The 16,433-nt window shown below is 44.8% G+C and overlaps 1 protein-coding gene and 1 long non-coding RNA gene across 4 annotated transcripts in view; one reads left to right on the top strand and one right to left on the bottom strand.

Moving 5' to 3' along the window:
* LOC307208869 overlaps nucleotides 1-16,433 on the top strand; it is a 288,717-nt gene that overhangs the window by 230,620 nt on the left and 41,664 nt on the right. The gene's annotated exons all lie outside the window — the stretch shown is intronic.
* Nucleotides 13,185-16,433, bottom strand: part of LRRC9 (leucine rich repeat containing 9) — a 73,382-nt gene continuing 70,133 nt past the window's right edge. For 2 of the 3 annotated variants that reach the window (XM_079982408.1, XM_079982409.1), the window contains 2 exons: nucleotides 14,893-15,069; nucleotides 13,185-13,388 (listed from right to left, as the gene is read on the bottom strand). In XM_079982408.1, the coding sequence (XP_079838534.1) occupies nucleotides 14,915-15,069 (155 nt within the window). In that variant the 3' untranslated portion in view covers nucleotides 13,185-13,388; nucleotides 14,893-14,914. Of the gene's footprint in view, nucleotides 13,389-14,886; nucleotides 15,070-16,433 lie in introns of all 3 variants that reach the window. The other variant, XM_079982410.1, reaches the window with a different exon arrangement.

Here is a 16,433-nt window from a genome sequence, read left to right as displayed (position 1 = left end):
GTGAAAACATCATTTTCGGAAATGTGAAAAATTGGGGGGCACTCAGCAAGTGTTTTTAAATAAAAACACATCAGCTTGGCGAGGAGGTGGGGGACACCCGGAACAAATACTTGTATTGTTTCTTTAAAACACACACACACACACACACACACACCCCCCTGTGGCATTTAATAAAAACATGTATTCAGCATTTAAATATTATCCTTGTCTTCTCATCAAGGTAAGTTTTGAAACAAGAGCAACATACAATTATCAGGTATTTGAATTTTAGTTAATATTTTCTCTTAAAAGCAAAATATTTCCATCTGGAGGAAATTGTGTAATAGGAAGTAATTTAGCACATACTAAATATATTAGTGGACTGCGGTTTTGGCTTACATTTGTTACAGTAAGAATCGTTACTTTGCTGTGTGGACTGTGGCTGATATGTTATGATAGATGTCACAAAGTTATAAGGAAATGTCTGAAATTGTTTATTTTGGGTATTTTATCCCACCAGCACTATGGAACGTGCCCTTTCCTGCGGAAAAGAGAACGATATTGCTTTTGCCTTTTTCGCAAGGGTGTGTTTTTCTCATTGTTTAGCTCTCCATATTTGTAGAAATTCATCAGCGTTTCAGTGCAAATTTCTCTTAATATAGACATTTGTATGCAATTTCCCATTTTTTGTACATTTGCTAATCATGCATTTTAATGCATATTTTACTCTAGTACACACATCACTTGGATAGAGAAATGCATTGCAAAATTTGGAGAAGTGCAAGTTTCGAAGTATGGCTGAGATTCAGTTTTCGTATTGTATTGTAAAGTAAAAAATGAGGCTGGTTTTGCCTTTCAATATGAACTGAATCGAATTTATCCGTTATCTGTACTTTTTGGTAAGGTTGACTTATATACTCAGGTTCTTAAAGGAGACTGCATTTTTGTACCTTTTAAGATGGTAGCTTGTTTGGCAGTCGAATTTGGTTAAGAAGTGGGATATAAACACAGCAAATAAATTCTCACATTTGGGGGATTTCTTGACGAGCACTTTGGATATTTTTACCGGTGAGTGCTAGCACTTTCTCTTTTCCTCTTGCCCTTAAAAAAACACATCCTCAGCATCAGATATTAAACGTCAACCTGTACCATAAATTGAAACAAATACATGTGATTGTAATCGTCTTGTAGACTTCTTAATTTATGTGGGCTGTTACATGCTTAAAACTAGTTTTCCTCCATCGAGTTTAAATGCAGTAATATTCTTTAAAAATATAAAATGATTAAAAATAAAAATATTAGAATGCCTGAGAAACTGTGGTGTGAATCAAGCCTTATGAGGAGCGGTTGAAGGAACTGGGTGTGCTTAGCCTGGAAAAGAGGAGACTGAGAGGAGATACGATAGCCATCTTCAAATATCTGAAGGGCTGTCATACGGAGAAGGGAACAAGCTTGTTTTCTCCTGCTCTGGAGGGGAAGACTCAAACCAGTGGCTTCAAGTTGCAAGAAAGAAGATTCCAACTAAACATCAGGAAGAGCTTTCTGAGCTGTTCAACAGTGGAATGGTCTCCCTCAGAAGGTGATGGACTCCTCCTTCCTAGGAGGTTTTCAAGCAGAGGTTGGGTGGCCACCTGTCATGGATGCTTTAGCCGAGATTCCTGCACTGCAGGGGGTTGGACTAAATGACCCCTAGGACCCCTCCCAACTCTAGAATTCTATGATTCTATGAATCAGCTGCTTTAGAAATGCACACTTGGCTTTTGCCAGGGATGGAGGAACCTGCAATGTCAGTTTCTCATTTTTCCAGTCATAAGTTTGTTTCTTCACATTTTCACATCAATCTGCAGTTTATTTGTTTTTTTAAAAAGTTCTCTTGACAATTCATCAGCACTCCAGTGAGAATTTCGCCTAATACAGTGGTACCTCTGGATGCGAACGGGATCCGTTTCGGAGCCGCATTCGCATCCTGAAATGAACACAACCCGCGTATGCACATCTGCGTCTGCGCGGGTCGCAATTCGCCGCGTCTGCTCATGCGCGTGGTGTCATCTTGAGTGTCTGCGCATGCGCGAGCAGCGAAATCCGGAAGTAACGCGTTCCATTACTTCTGGGTCACTGCGGAGCGTAACCTGAAAACACTCAATCTGAAGCACGTTTAACCCGAGGTATGACTGTACAGCTATTTTAGCACACAATTTCTCCCAACAGACATTTTCGCAAATAATTTCCTCCAAATACAAGGCATTTTGGTATGTTATTTTCAATGATCTGTGGGTTTTTATAGGTGCACTATATGTTTTTGTACACATTACCTGGCTGGAGAACAGCATTGCAAAATTCAGAGAATTGTGCCTATCAATTTCACATATTGCTTTGGAAAGTGTGAATCGGGGAGATTCACCTTTAAATGCAAACTGAATTAAATTTCTCCTGCATTTTCAATCAAATGGGTCCTCAAGAGAAATTGGCAATAAATAATTATGCATTTGTGAAGCTAGGAAACAGAAAACCCTGACAGTGTCTTTTCTCCTTAATGCTCAAGGCAACCCATGCTTTTTGGTGCTCCAGATATGGGATCGCTGAAGAAGAGGAAAATCCATTTGTAAACCATCTGACACAAGAGAGGAGGAGGCTAATTCTGGTCAGCGGAGAGATTTGTAATGGAAATCTCTACCCGGCATATGGAAAAATGCCTCTTGCTGCAAAAGGAGGAAAATATCAGGAGGGATTATGCAGAGCTTAAAAGCATGCAAGTGCTTCCAACGGATGAATGATTAAATTGAAAATGGCAGCCAGTTCATGAAGAAACCTGACCTGGCTCTGTCTGCAAAACAAGGGACTGCATCAGAGGCTAGGTGAGGTTAGGTGGGTAGCTGGGTGGCCCTTTTTGGTGTTGGCCCCCTTTTCCTGTTCTTCTCCAGGGAGGTGGCAACACTTCTCTCAGACAGAAAATGCAAGGCCTTCAGTGTAGTGTCAGTGGTCAAAGCATTGTGTTTGGCTCAGGGAAACCTGGTTTCAAATCCCCAACTCAGCCTTGAAGCTCAGTAGCCTGACCTGGAAATCATCTAACAGGCCTTGGCATGTGTCCGTGGTCTGTTAAGATTAGAGAGCGCTTCCCTTACTAAAAAAGCAAATTACACTTATGCTATGGTAGAATTTGCAGAGCATGGAAGTTGACGTTTCAGCTGGGCCTTAAATGATAATTTTAGGTTACCGTATATGTTAGTGACTAAGTTTTAATTTATATATATTTTTAACTGTTGCTATATCTGTAGTGTCCCTGTTCTACCTAATTGCAAATTCAAATGTATCCCTATCATGTTTTATGACTTCCTTCAAAACAAAATAAAAGAATTCCTTCCAGTAGCACCTTAAAGACCAACTAAGTTAGTTCTTGGTATGAGCTTTCGTGTGCATGCACACTTCTTCTTCTGCTGTGGGGTTTGCATAGCTGCCATGGCAGCAATGGTGACAAGTAGGCGCAAATGTCATTGCTGGCCTTTAAAGCCCTAAATGGCCTCAGTCCAGTATATCTAAAGGAGCATCTCCACCCCCACTTTTCTACCCGGACACTGAGGTCCAGTGCCGAGGGCCTTCTGGAGGTTGCCTCCCTGCGAAAAGCCAAGTTACAGGGAACCAGGCAGAGGGCCTTCTTGGTAGTGGCACCCGCCCCGTGGAACGCCCTCCCACCAGATGTCAAAGAGAACAACTACCAGACTTTTAGAAGACATCTGAAGGCAGCCCTGTTTAGGGAAGCTTTTAATGTTTGATGCATTATTGTATTTTAATATTTTGTTGGAAGCCGCCCAGAGTGGCTGGGGAAGCCCAGCCAGATGGGCGGGGTATAAATAATAAATTATTATTATTATTATTATTATTATTATTATTATTATTATTACAGCTGTGCATCAGCACAGTGTGCTTGCATTATTACGAACAGGGATGTGGGTGGTGCTGTGGTCTAAACCACTGAGCCTCTTGGGCTTGCCGATCAGAAGGTTGACGGTTCGAATCCCCATGACAGAGTGAGCTCCCATTGCTCTGTCCCAGCTCCTGCCAACCTAGCAAGTTGAAAGCACACTGGTGTGTGTATATAAATAGCTACTGCAGTGGCAGGAAGGTAAACGGCATTTCCATGCGCTGTGGTTTCCGTCATGGTGCTCCATTGTGCCAGAAGCGGTTTAGTTGACCCGGAAAGTTGTCTGTGTGGACAAACACTGTCTCCCTCAGCCTGAAGTGAGATGAGCGCCACACCCCATAGTCGCCTTTGACTGGACTTAGCTTCCAGGGGTCCTTTACCTTCTACCTATTACAAACACAAACAAGCCATTGGCAATGCATGTAAGGTTGTTTCTGCAGGGTTGAGGCTCAACGAGACAGAGGTTTGCATAGCACAGACTCCTGCGTAAACCAGCGTCTCGCCAGTTATCCATGTTGTGCAAATGACTCTGAACTGCATTTTACATGGGGCTGCCCTTAGACTGCTTGGAAATCGATGGCACAATTATCATTTTTTAGTTTCCAAAATATTTTTTGTTGCTGGTGGTGCACCAGGCCAGCATAGCTACCCCTCTGAAAGTTCTGGGTTGTATCTAACCAAGTTCTACTCAAAGTAGAACCACTGAAATGACTGGACCTAACTTATTCATGTCCATCAATTTCACTGGGTCTACTCAAGAGTATGTTGTTTAGTCGTTTAGTCGTGTCCGACTCTTCGTGACCCCATGGACCAGAGAACGCCAGGCACTCCTGTCCTCCACTGCCCCCCGCAGCTTGGTCAGACTCATGCTGGTAACCTCGAAAACACTATCCAACCATCTCGTCCTCTGTCGCCCCCTTCTCCTTGTGCCCTCCATCTTTCCCAACATCAGGGTCTTCTCCAGGGAGTCTTCTCTTCTCATGAGGTGGCCAAAGTACTGGAGCCTCAGCTTCACAATCTGTCCTTCCAGTGAGCACTCAGGGCTGATTTCCTTCAGAATGGAGAGGTTTGATCTTCTTGCAGTCCATGGGACTCTCAAGAGTCTCCTCCAGCACCATAATTCATAATACTCAAGAGTATGACCAATGTTTTAATCAATTTGTGGTTTTATTTTTCATAGACACACTGTGAAGTCCCTTGGATTGAAGAGTAGGCCACTAAGCAGCAGAATAAATGAAAGTAGGTTAGGGACTAAAATGGCAAAGGGAACTTTTGGGTTAAGGGATTCAAAGCAGCCATTAGCCACCTTGCCTGCTACTCTAGGGCTTATTGATTGCAAACATTAATTTTCCAAATTACAATTTCTGACTAGAGGTGGGGATCTGTTTCCCTTCCACCACCACCCCAGCTTTGGCAGAGAAACATGTACCTTCTTTCAATATTTACAGAAATGCTTAAAATAAAATAAAAAAATAGCCAACTCAGCTTTTGTAGCTGGAGTCATTCCAGACCCTCCCCTCCCAGGCCAGGTGGGAAAAGGCCTGCAAAGCTGGGAGCAGGTCTTCCAGGATTCACAACCAAGATGGTCTCCTGTACTCGCCATTCAATAGTGAGTCCCATTGGGTTCACTGGGGCTTGCTCTCGGGTAAACGATAAAGGACTGCATGTTCAATTGAATGACAGATTTAGGAATGTGGCTAAAATCATCTCAATTTTTTTCACTGTTTGTAGTTTAAGGGAAACGAAAACAAACATACAGAATTTTTCTTCTGGGAGGTTTTTAGCACAAAACAGCAGGTCATCCTCAACGCACTTGCTCAGCTGTGACAAAGTTGACTGAAACAGAATTTCTAGGGCTTTATTAGAATGATGCTTTACCAAAAAAAAGGTTTGCTTTTCACGGCTGCATCTGAAAAAACACCAGAAAGAACATTGTTGTTGTTGTTGTTTAGTCATTTAGTCGTGTCCGACTCTTCGTGACCCCATGGGCCAGAGCACGCCAGGCACTCCTGTCTTCCACTGCCTCCCGCAGTTTGGTCAGACTCATGTTTGTAGCTTCGAGAACACTGTCCAACCATCTTGTCCTCTGTCGTCCCCTTCTCCTTGTGCCCTCCATCTTTCCCAACATCAGGGTCTTTTCCAGGGAGTCTTCTCTTCTCATGAGGTGGCCAAAGTATTGAAGCCTCAGCTTCACGATCTGTCCTTCCAGTGAGCACTCAGGGCTGATTTCCTTAAGAATGGATATGTTTGATCTTCTTGCGGTCCATGGGACTCTCAAGAGTCTCCTCCAGCACCATAATTCAAAAGCATCAATTCTTCGGCGATCAGCCTTCTTGATGGTCCAGCTCTCACTTCCATACATCACTACTGGGAAAACCATGGCTTTAACTATACGGACCTTTGTTGGCAAGGTGATGTCTCTGCTTTTTAAGACGCTGTCTAGGTTTGCCATCGCCTTTCTCCCAAGGAGCAGGCGTCTTTTAATTTCGTGACTGCTGTCACCATCTGCAGTGATCGGAAGAACATTACAAAGCTGAAATAACTAAAATCCATGAGTTGGTTTTTGTAAACTGGATATTAGGACAACTTTCTTTCAGCAAAGGGGGAGAAGAGAAGGGAACTTCCAACCAAACAAAACAAATTAATTAAGCATTTAAAACCCTGGGTTTTACAAATTGAAGCATTCCAACTCTTCTGTAATATTTTTTTTTCTTTTTAAATAGAATGCATGAAATATCTTCCAGGCCAAAACTGTCTTTATTATTTGAGGGAATGCAGAAAAGTGGGGCATTTGCCTTTAAGAGTTTCTCCCATTAATGGAAGGGAAAAGAGCAGTGAGATCAACAAGCAAAGTAGCTAAGTACACTGAGGTCATTTGAAAGCTATGAGTTCTATAGCAGCGGTACAAGACAAACCCGTCAGCTTCCATCCCATTAAACAAGCTATGAGCCATGTGTTAGGCACGGCGTGATTATGGGCAAATCTCGACCGAGCTACACCCAAGTGTCTGCTTCTCTATAAATTATTCAATTCCTTTTATGCAAATAATGTTTCAAGGAAGCAACGGGGATCTGAAATGGATGGGAGAGAAACATCCATTTAGAGGAATTAAAGACTGGGCGAAAGGTACAGCCTTTTTATAGGCCAAGGCTTCTGAAAACTCCGCAAAATCGGTGCATTCTGAAAGTTTTGCAGCAGAATCATAGAATCATAGAGTTGGAAGAGACCACAAGGGCCATCGAGTCCAACCCGCTGCCAAGCAGGAAACACCATCAGAGCACTCCTGACATATGGTTGTCAAGCCTCTGCTTAAAGACCTCCAAAGAAGGAGACTCCACCACACTCCTTGGCAGCAAATTCCACTGTCAAACAGCTCTTACCGTCAGGAAGTTCTTCCTAATGTTTAGGTGGAATCTTCTTTCTTGTAGTTTGGAGCCATTGCTCCGTGTCCGCTTCTCTGGAGCAGCAGAAAACAACCTTTCTCCCTCCTCTATGTGACATCCTTTTATATATTTGAACATGGCTATCATATCACCCCTTAACCTCCTCTTCTCCAGGCTAAACATGCCCAGCTCCCTTAGCCGTTCCTCATAAGGCATCGTTTCCAGGCCTTTGACCATTTTGGTTGCCCTCCTCTGGACACGTTCCAGTTTGTCAGTGTCCTTCTTGAACTGTGGTGCCCAGAACTGGACACAGTACTCCAGGTGAGGTCTGACCAGAGCAGAATACAGTGGCACTATTACTTCCCTTGATCTAGATGCTATACTCCTATTGATGCAGCCCAGAATTGCATTGGCTTTTTTAGCTGCCGCGTCACACTGTTGGCTCATGTCAAGTTTGTGGTCAACCAACACAGGAGGACACAGGAGTCTACATGAAGTTACAGGTTTTGCTGTCCTTCCCTCCCTTTATCCAAGAGGAAACAAAGGATTGATGCCATCATCCTACTGGTTTTTGAAGACTGGAAGAGGTTTGTGTGTGTGTGTTTCTCACACACAAATGCACTGCACTGTATCCGGAAAGTTTGGATAGATGAGCTTTCATTTGTGCTGCCGTGAAAAACAAACCGTACTCTTTTCTGAAAAAGTACACCATTCGAATTTCTGAAGAGGAAGCCATTGCAACAGCCACACACACTCTGTAATTATTATCTTCTTTTAAAAAATATATATACTTGGAAAAAAATAATAAATAGGACTTAAAACGAAAAAGCAAACCCCAAACAGCAAGAGGATTTGAAACAAGAGCTGAAAGCTGAGAGGTAGAACCGGACCAGGGAAACAGAGCTTCACACACAAAATAACCACATCATCTGGGCTTGATCAGGAATTCACGGAGGAAGTATTCCCCCCTGTATGTTCTTCCCTGTCACATCGTATCTGCAGATATTGCTTCGTTCCAAGTCCATACTTTCTGGAAATGGGAAAAACAACAACGAAGCAATGCGCAAGTGTGAATGCAGAGGTAGGGACTCGCGGGGAAGAATTGTGCCAGTGGCGTAGTTGTTTAACCCCTCCCGCAGCCGTCGATTCTTTTCCTGCAGATGCACCCAGCCCCCTCTACTCGACTTCTGATTTCAGAGTCCAGGAGAGAATTAAGTCAACATTGGATATCCTCCACCTCCCTGCCAATTCCCTCCCGCAGTTATCTGGTATCTCTGAACTAAGGTTGGGGACCACATCTTCTCCTTGGTCAGCATCACGTTCCACTCTGAAGGCACTTTGGTATGACTTGTTTATTGAACGTTCATCCCGAATGGTTACCAGGGAGGGTAGAGAATATGGGCTACTTGAAGAGGATTCTGATTTCTGTGCTGCTGCAGAGTGGTGCATGCTCTAGTTATCTCCCGCTTGGACTACTGCAATGCGCTCTACGTGGGGCTACCTCTGAAGGTGATTTCGAAACTGAAGAGCCTAGGACTTGCCGATCAGATGGTCGGCGGTTCGAATCCCCACGACAGGGTGAGCTCCCGTTGCTCGATCCCTGCTCCTGCCAACCTAGCAGTTCGGAAGCACGTCAAAGTGCAAGTAGATAAATAGGTCCCGCTCCGGCGGGAAGGCAAACGGCGTTTTCGTGCACTGCTCTGGTTCGCCAGAAGCGGCTTAGTCATGCTGGTCACATGACACAGAAGCTGTACGCCGGCTCCCTCTGCCAGAAAAGCGAGATGAGCGCCGCAACCCCAGGGTCGGCCATGACTGGACCCAACTGTCAGGGGTCCCTTTACTTTTTTATTAAATAACAAACATTTCAGCCACAGTGAGGAGAGGTCTGGTAAATGCCACCCCCAGGGATCCTTGGCTGGATTGCAAACACTCCAGCAGCTGTCTCGGGTATGGCTGCACACAGCTTGAACATTTCCTAATGCACCAAGTCATCTTGGCTGTTTGGTTTGCTCCCTCAAGGATGCTCCACCGATGTTTCCTTTTAAAAGAGCACCTCAACACTCAGCACCTATAGTCTCATGAGGGCCAGCAGCTCCAAAGAACCCAACGCAACCTCTAGCCCATCAGAAGTTGGGTAGTGCAGGGAAAGGCAACCATTGCTCTCTTCTCCTGATATCGCTGGACCAAAATTCCCATCATCCCTGACCACTGGGCCATGCTGGCTTGGGCTGATGTGAGATGGAGTCTATAATCTGGAGAGCTGTAGGTTCCCTGCCCCAAAGACAGAGGGTCAGCTGGTTAATGGCCACAAAACGGGGCTCTTCAACCTGCCCCCCTATTTCAGATGGCCATCCACATTCCATACACTCTCCTACTATGTGCCAGTGCCATTTCCAACGTGGCAACCCCAAAATTTGCCAGCTTCTATGGTTCCACTCTGTTGCCATGCTGTGCCCCCCTTGTGAAGACTACCACACCTGATTCCCACCCCCCCAAAAATACATATATGCAAGGAACACCTTTCTTCAGTTCCACAGGAAGAGCACTTCTTGTTTTTCTTTTGCAGAATGCCAGAGGGTTTAAAGCTTTTGGGGGAAGTTATGCTTGGAGCTCAGTTGGCAGAGCACGAAACTCTTAATCTCAGAGTTGTGGGTTTGAGCCCCAAGTTGGACAAAAGATTTCTGCATTGCTTGGGGTTGGACTTAGAAGGCAGTCCTGTTTAGGACTTCCGGGTTAGCGCGATCGGCTAATGGCGGATTCCCTCCGAGCTCCGGAGGGAATCGGCTCCGCTGCAGACGGGTCTCATCGCGACGGCGACGCGGGGACCCTTAGAAACCGCAGGCGCGGAAGCCTGCGGACTTGGTGACTCGGTGGGCACCTCAAGCGCCCCCCGACCCACGAAGAGCCTTTTTAAAGGCTACGGAGAGGGTACGGAGAGTGGCGTGGTGCTGGGAGTAGACCGCTACTGCAGTGGAGCGAAGCCGCGAGCCATGGCTGGAGAGCACTGACTTTTTCCCCTGAAATTTGGACTTGAAATAACCCGTGAGTAGAATGGAATTTGGACTTTAAAATTTTTACCTTTAAATTCGGTACGACCGGGGGATGTGCTAAAGGGAAGTCCGCACCCCCTCTATTTACAAAAGATTTAAAGCAAGGATCGGAGAACTAAGGTGGAGAGATCTTTTTTTTGGTACGAGTTAAAAGACATTAATTCCAGGAATTTGACAGAAGAAGATTTGTGCTGGAGAGTAAGAGTTGAACTTTAGAAGCTTTTGTCTAAAACCCCCCCCGACCCGGGAGTGCCCCTGTGTGTGAGCTGGAGGAAAAGGAACAAGGAGTTTGACAGCTGTCAAAGGAGCTGTCAAACGGGCAGTTAAAGTTAAAAAATTTTATTGTTTAACATCTCTCTGGACTAAATTTGCTATATTTGAATTAAAGTGCTTGGGAACAAAGTAGTTACAAATAACAAAGTAACAGATTGTTGGGAAAGGACTATTAAGTAACTAGAATCCCCCTAGGGGAAACTTTGAAACATTACAATGGCTACAGATGGAAAATTACAGGCAGAGATAGAAAGAATGTTTCTTCTCGTGGGAATACTGCAAGAGCAAAGTATGGCTATGAACAACTTATAACCTTGAACTCTAAAACAAGCAACCCTGCTGAATGCATAAAGGATCTGACTGAAACAAAATCTGCAGCTGAACCAGAGGAGACTTTTTTGGAACTGGAGGAGAGGGAAGAAGGAGATAAGAAACTACAGGAGAGTATCAATCTGAAGCCTACACTGCTAGAACATAAAGAAGAAGATCTTGGGATTACCAATCTGCGAAAGATGCGAAAGTGGAAAGAGGAAGCCCATGGAACACTTGGAATACTGGAACTTAAAAGAAACAAGAAATATGATTGGGGCTTCCTCTTTGAGTATGGGAGATCAGTTGGCTTGTTGCAGCAGCTGTTACCAAGTATTTTGGATGGAAGAAAATTTGATGAGACTGTGCCAGAGCTCCTTCGAGAACTGAGGACCAACAAAGAGGGCTACCAACAAAACCGGCAGAGAGAGACTGACAGAGATTTGAGGGCCTCTGATGTGAGGAATCCAGGCTAAGAACTGTTTTGTGGACATTTATTTGGGAAGGGACAGAAACCGGGGTAGGGAGGGAGGGGAGAACAGAATTTTAAAACTTTTATGACTTTTGTGTTTGGCTATTATGACCTACATTCAATATAAAAAGGGGGAAATTCGTGGAAGGGAATTTGGGTCGACCTTAGAAAATGATTTAATATTTATAAGAAAATTGGACAAGTAAAATTTGGCCAAGTAATAAGAATTAACTTTAAAAATAACAATAATATGTTAAAGAAGAGAGATAAGAACCTGCTGAGCTAATTATTGGATTTGGGATGTATGAAGGGGGGGTGGGGGGAAGTCAGGGAGTGGGGTTAAGAAAGTAAGGTTATGAAATTATACATGTTTTGTTTTTGTTTTCATTTGTGTGTGTTTTTAAAATGTGAAAACCCAATAAAAATTACTTAAAAAAAAAAAAAATAGAAGGCAGTCCTGTTTAGGGAAGCTTTTAATGTCTGATGTTTTATCGCTTTTTTATTGTTATTTTCATTAATTCTGTTGGGAGCCGCTCAGAGTGTCTGGGGAAACCCAGCCAAATGGGTAGGATATGAATAAATTATTATCATTATTTATTATTATTATTATTATTATTATTATTATTATTATTATTATTAGACCCTTGGGGTCCCTTCCAACTCTATAATCACCAACTCACATTTTCTGCTCTCCGATTATATTATTTTCATTCATCACTTGTTACAAGGACAGTCTCCCACATGAATTCCATATCCTGAGCCGACGTATTTTAGGAATGGATGTCAACTTCAATTTATTCCTTGCTATTATCTTTTCTCCAAAGCTGCCCCTGCCAACAATGCTTCCATCAGAAAACCCTTATGCGACCGTAACAGTTACATCTTGTACTCAACCCCAAGTCTAATTAAAACGGAACAACACCATAAGGTCAGGTTAAGGGGACGAATGCTAGTACGGCTATCCATCCGCAATCCATCAACAGTTATGTATTAAATCTGGAATAAACATGGGCTCCCATGGAGCCTCATCTTTTCCACTGATAGCTAAGGCACACCCCTGATTTGCAGTACAACAGTGCTGAGGCTAAAACTACAAGTTGTGTGGTTGTTTTCATAAAGGTATAAATTCCAAATCAGCCTGGGCAGAGGAGTGAAAGTGTCAGAGGAGCTGTTAAATCTGTTTTCCTTCCTGTTGTTTGCCCGTCTCCTCAATATGTTTTTCCGGGGAGCGAAAATATAGGGGAGAAAACATAGTTTCCAGTAGGGGGAAGTGTGGTGCAGAGGTAGCGCTCACCTGACCTCCTGACCACAGAGTCACTGCTGCTTATCGGGACAGAGAAGGGTCAAGCACCAGGGAGGTTGGCTCACACCAGCAGGAGCACAGGATTAGCTCTGCTGCTCTATCTGCATCACACTGACTTTCCTGCGACTTCTCTGTCTCTGGGTAAGCAGCAGCAATGCAGCTGTCGGGAGGTCAGGTGAGCATCACAACTCCCATCCAGCCACCGTCTGCTGCTGGTTATTTTCTGACACAGGTGGAAGAGGGAGAGGGAGGCGCTTTTGAGCAGACAAATGAAAGAAAGGGAGAGGGTTAAGCAGCCCCTCTCCCTGCCATTCTTCCAGCTGTTAATGGCCTCCCCGAAGGTTGATTTGCATTCTGGTTGTTGTTGTTTTTTTATGGGCAGAACTGATTGCACTACCAATAGTCACATGGTAACTGGAGCCTAAGAGTCACATTTGGTCCAGAGTATCCTACTCAGTCCTGGATCTGAAAAAAAATCAGGCATGCTTCATCAACCTTAAGAAACTTAAATCAGTTCATTCATTTCAGTCTCTGATCGAAGATATAAAATGTGAAATTATGGAACAAATTCTCCTGGGGTGTAACTCAAATTGGGAAAGCAAACATCTGGATACAAATGGAAATCAGTGTCAAAACTAGCGTTCGTTCTTCTTGCAGCTATTTACAATTTGTTCGATCCGAAAGTGCAACTGCGCCGTTTCTGAAAGGAAAAGAAAGGAAGTCAAATGAGAAGGGTTATGTTAATTCAAAACAGGGATGCTACAGGAGTTTCTGTGACACAGGTGATGAACAGGTGATTTTATTTATTTATTTGGTACATCTTGTGTAACTGAAGGCCGTGTGTACCAAGGCTCTGACCAGACCCACCTAAACCTCTTTAGCTTATGGAAGGTGGTTATATTATGTACCCTCCAATAAAAATAGGCAAATCTGTCTTTTTTTGGATTCCCTGTGTTTCTCATTTTCCTAACCTTAAACTCTGTTTTTCACATTTCCATAACAATCAGTGATTTAAAATGAAATCCTCATGAAAATTCACCAGCATTTTAGTGCAAACTTCTAATAATCACATTTTGGTATGCAGTTTTGTCTAATCTGCACATATAATATACAGAGCAATTACCCCTCGTATATTTTTTACACACTGGTTGCTTGGAGAACTCCCATCACAAAATCTGGAGAAATGCAAATTTCAAGGAATAGCTGTTTGAGTTCACATATTGATTTGAGATAAATTAGATAATTTATCATTAAAACTCAAACAAAACTACATTTCTTCCCCATCACGAATCACAGACTATGTCCCAAGTTTCCAGAACTTATTGCCTACAAGATCATTCTTGCCATCTACCCATTCAATTTTTATTCTCCCATCTAAGCAACACAGCTTAACAACAACAACAAAAATCAACGATGCCAAGGGCCGAATTAACTAAGAATTAACTTCATTCCTATCCCATTTCAGACAAGAACTGTTTTCTAATACACCATGCATGGAGGGGAAAAGGTGGAACCCAGAGCTACTTTTAGCATCTTGTATCAATGATCCGAGTGCAAAAATATGGAATTGACACAGTGCCAGATCAATGTGGTGGTTCGAGTGCCAGGCCGATCCAGTTTCAAATTGGCACTTAGCCATGGAGTTCATTGGGGCAACCTTTGGCTAGTTGGTAAACCTCACAGGGTTGTTGTGAGCCTAAAAGAGGAGGAAAAGAACCACACATATGACACTAAGCCCTTAGAGAAGGGCTTGACTGCAGCCCCCATCACCCCGACCATTGACCAGGCCGACTGGGGTTGATGGGAGTGAGGTCCATTTAGCCCCCCACCCCATAAAATATTTGAGGGAGCTGGCCCCCCTCAAAGTTGATGGGCATTGCCATTCAGATGGTGTGCATGTGATTGTGGTCCTGTGATTATGTGGCCTGTGGCTTACCTGCCCCCCCCATTTTATTCAAGTTGGCGCCCCTGGCCACACGTTAGGCAACCTAAACATAGGAGGACAGGTGGGATAAAACCACTAAAACCCAGGCAAAAAATGGAGAGCTATCGTTGGCTCTTTAGAAGTCTTCTTCCCCTGTTGCTACGTGTATTCTGTGTTTGGTCCTTTGTTTTCAGCCAGAGGAGTGACATACGGGAGTCTGCAAAGTGTAGTTCACACTAAGAGAAAGAGGAAGACGATGTGATCAGTGGCATACCTGCACTCTCCTTGCTGGTGTGGCAGGTTTACGTGGTTCGAGAGGGGCCACTCTGTGGTGCCCCGTGGGCTGGAAGGTTGGCCGAGGCAGCTCTGACTTGCCTGATGGCGACCTCCGCATGGATGCTCCGAGGGTTACACACGCCTGGTGTGGCGTTCTTGGATTTCTTACCTGAAAGCGGAACTGTAAAATCGGCACTTTTCAAACTTAGGGTCGCCATTGTTTTACACCAGAGGTCAGCAACCTAAGGCCCATGGGCTGGAAGCAGCCCATGAGGGTCGTTTAACTGGCCCATGAGCTGCCCCTGAACCAAGCTGCCAGCTTGGTGAGTCCATGCGCGCTGTGCTAAACCGGTGTGGCACGGCAGGGTGCAGGGACTCTCTTCCACAGCTCCAGAAATTGCTTCTGCGCGTGCCCAGACACTGGAAATCGCATCTGTGCATGTCTGCGGTGCCGGAAATCACTTCTGTGCATGCCCAGATGCCAGAAATCGCATCTGCGCATGTCCGCAGTGCCGGAAACCACTTCTGTTGGCGTCTGGGCACGTACAGAAGCAATTTCTGGTGTCGCAGACATGCGCAGGCGCGATTTCCAGCATTGCGCTGCACCAGCCCGGCCCACAGAGGATCTCCGTGGGAGTGATCCGGCCTATGCCCGGTAAGCCTTGCGGACCCCTGTTTTATACCAAGCGAGAGGAGTCAAGTTTGTGAAAGGGAAAACAAGGCTGCAGGCAGCTAACTGAACCAGGCTGCTTCTTTGGGCGATTCTGCCTTTAGATGATGTTTGGCTTGGGACTCGTCCCTGGCGCTGGACCTGAACTTGACCTCGACATTGCAGCACATCATTAAAACTGCAGAACTCCCTCCGACAGGAGGATAGGATGGCCCCCAACTGGGATGGCTTTAAAAGGGGATTAGACAAATTTATGGTAAGGTAAATGTAAAGGACTCTTGGATGGTTAAGTCCAGTCAAAGGCGGCTATGGGGTTGTGGCGCTCATCTTGCTTTCAGGCCGAGGGAGCCGGCGTTTGTCCACAGACAGCATTCCGGGTCATGTGGCCAGCAGGACTAAACCGCTACTGGTGCAACAGAACACCGTGATGGAAGCCAGAGCACACAGAAATGCCGTTTACCTTCCTGCTGCAGTGGTACCTATTTATCTACTTGCACTGGCGTGCTTTCGAACTGCTAGGTTGGCAGGAGCTGGGACAGAGCAATGGAAGCTCACTCTGTCATGGGGATTCGAACTGCTGACTTCCAATCAGCAAGCCCATAGAGGCTCAGTGGTTTAGACGACAGCGCCACCCGTGTCCCTACAAATTCATGGAGGAGAGGGCTATCGATGGCCCTGATGGCAGCAAGGCTTCTAAATGCCAGTTGCTGGAAACCACAGGGAGAATTTTTCTTGTGCTCTAATCCTGCTTGAAGGATTCTGGTTATCCAGTGCGAAAACAGGATGCTGGACTAGATGGTCCATGGGCCTGATCCAGCAGGCTCTTTTCATGTTCTTAAGTTTACCTAGACTCCCCTTGACATTTCTGGGGGTGC

The sequence above is a fragment of the Podarcis cretensis genome (genome assembly GCF_951804945.1).
Source record: "Podarcis cretensis genome assembly, chromosome: 1".
Lineage (NCBI taxonomy): Eukaryota > Metazoa > Chordata > Lepidosauria > Squamata > Lacertidae > Podarcis > Podarcis cretensis.
Note: the sequence above shows the minus strand (reverse complement) of the source record. Positions and strands in the feature narration are given on the sequence as shown.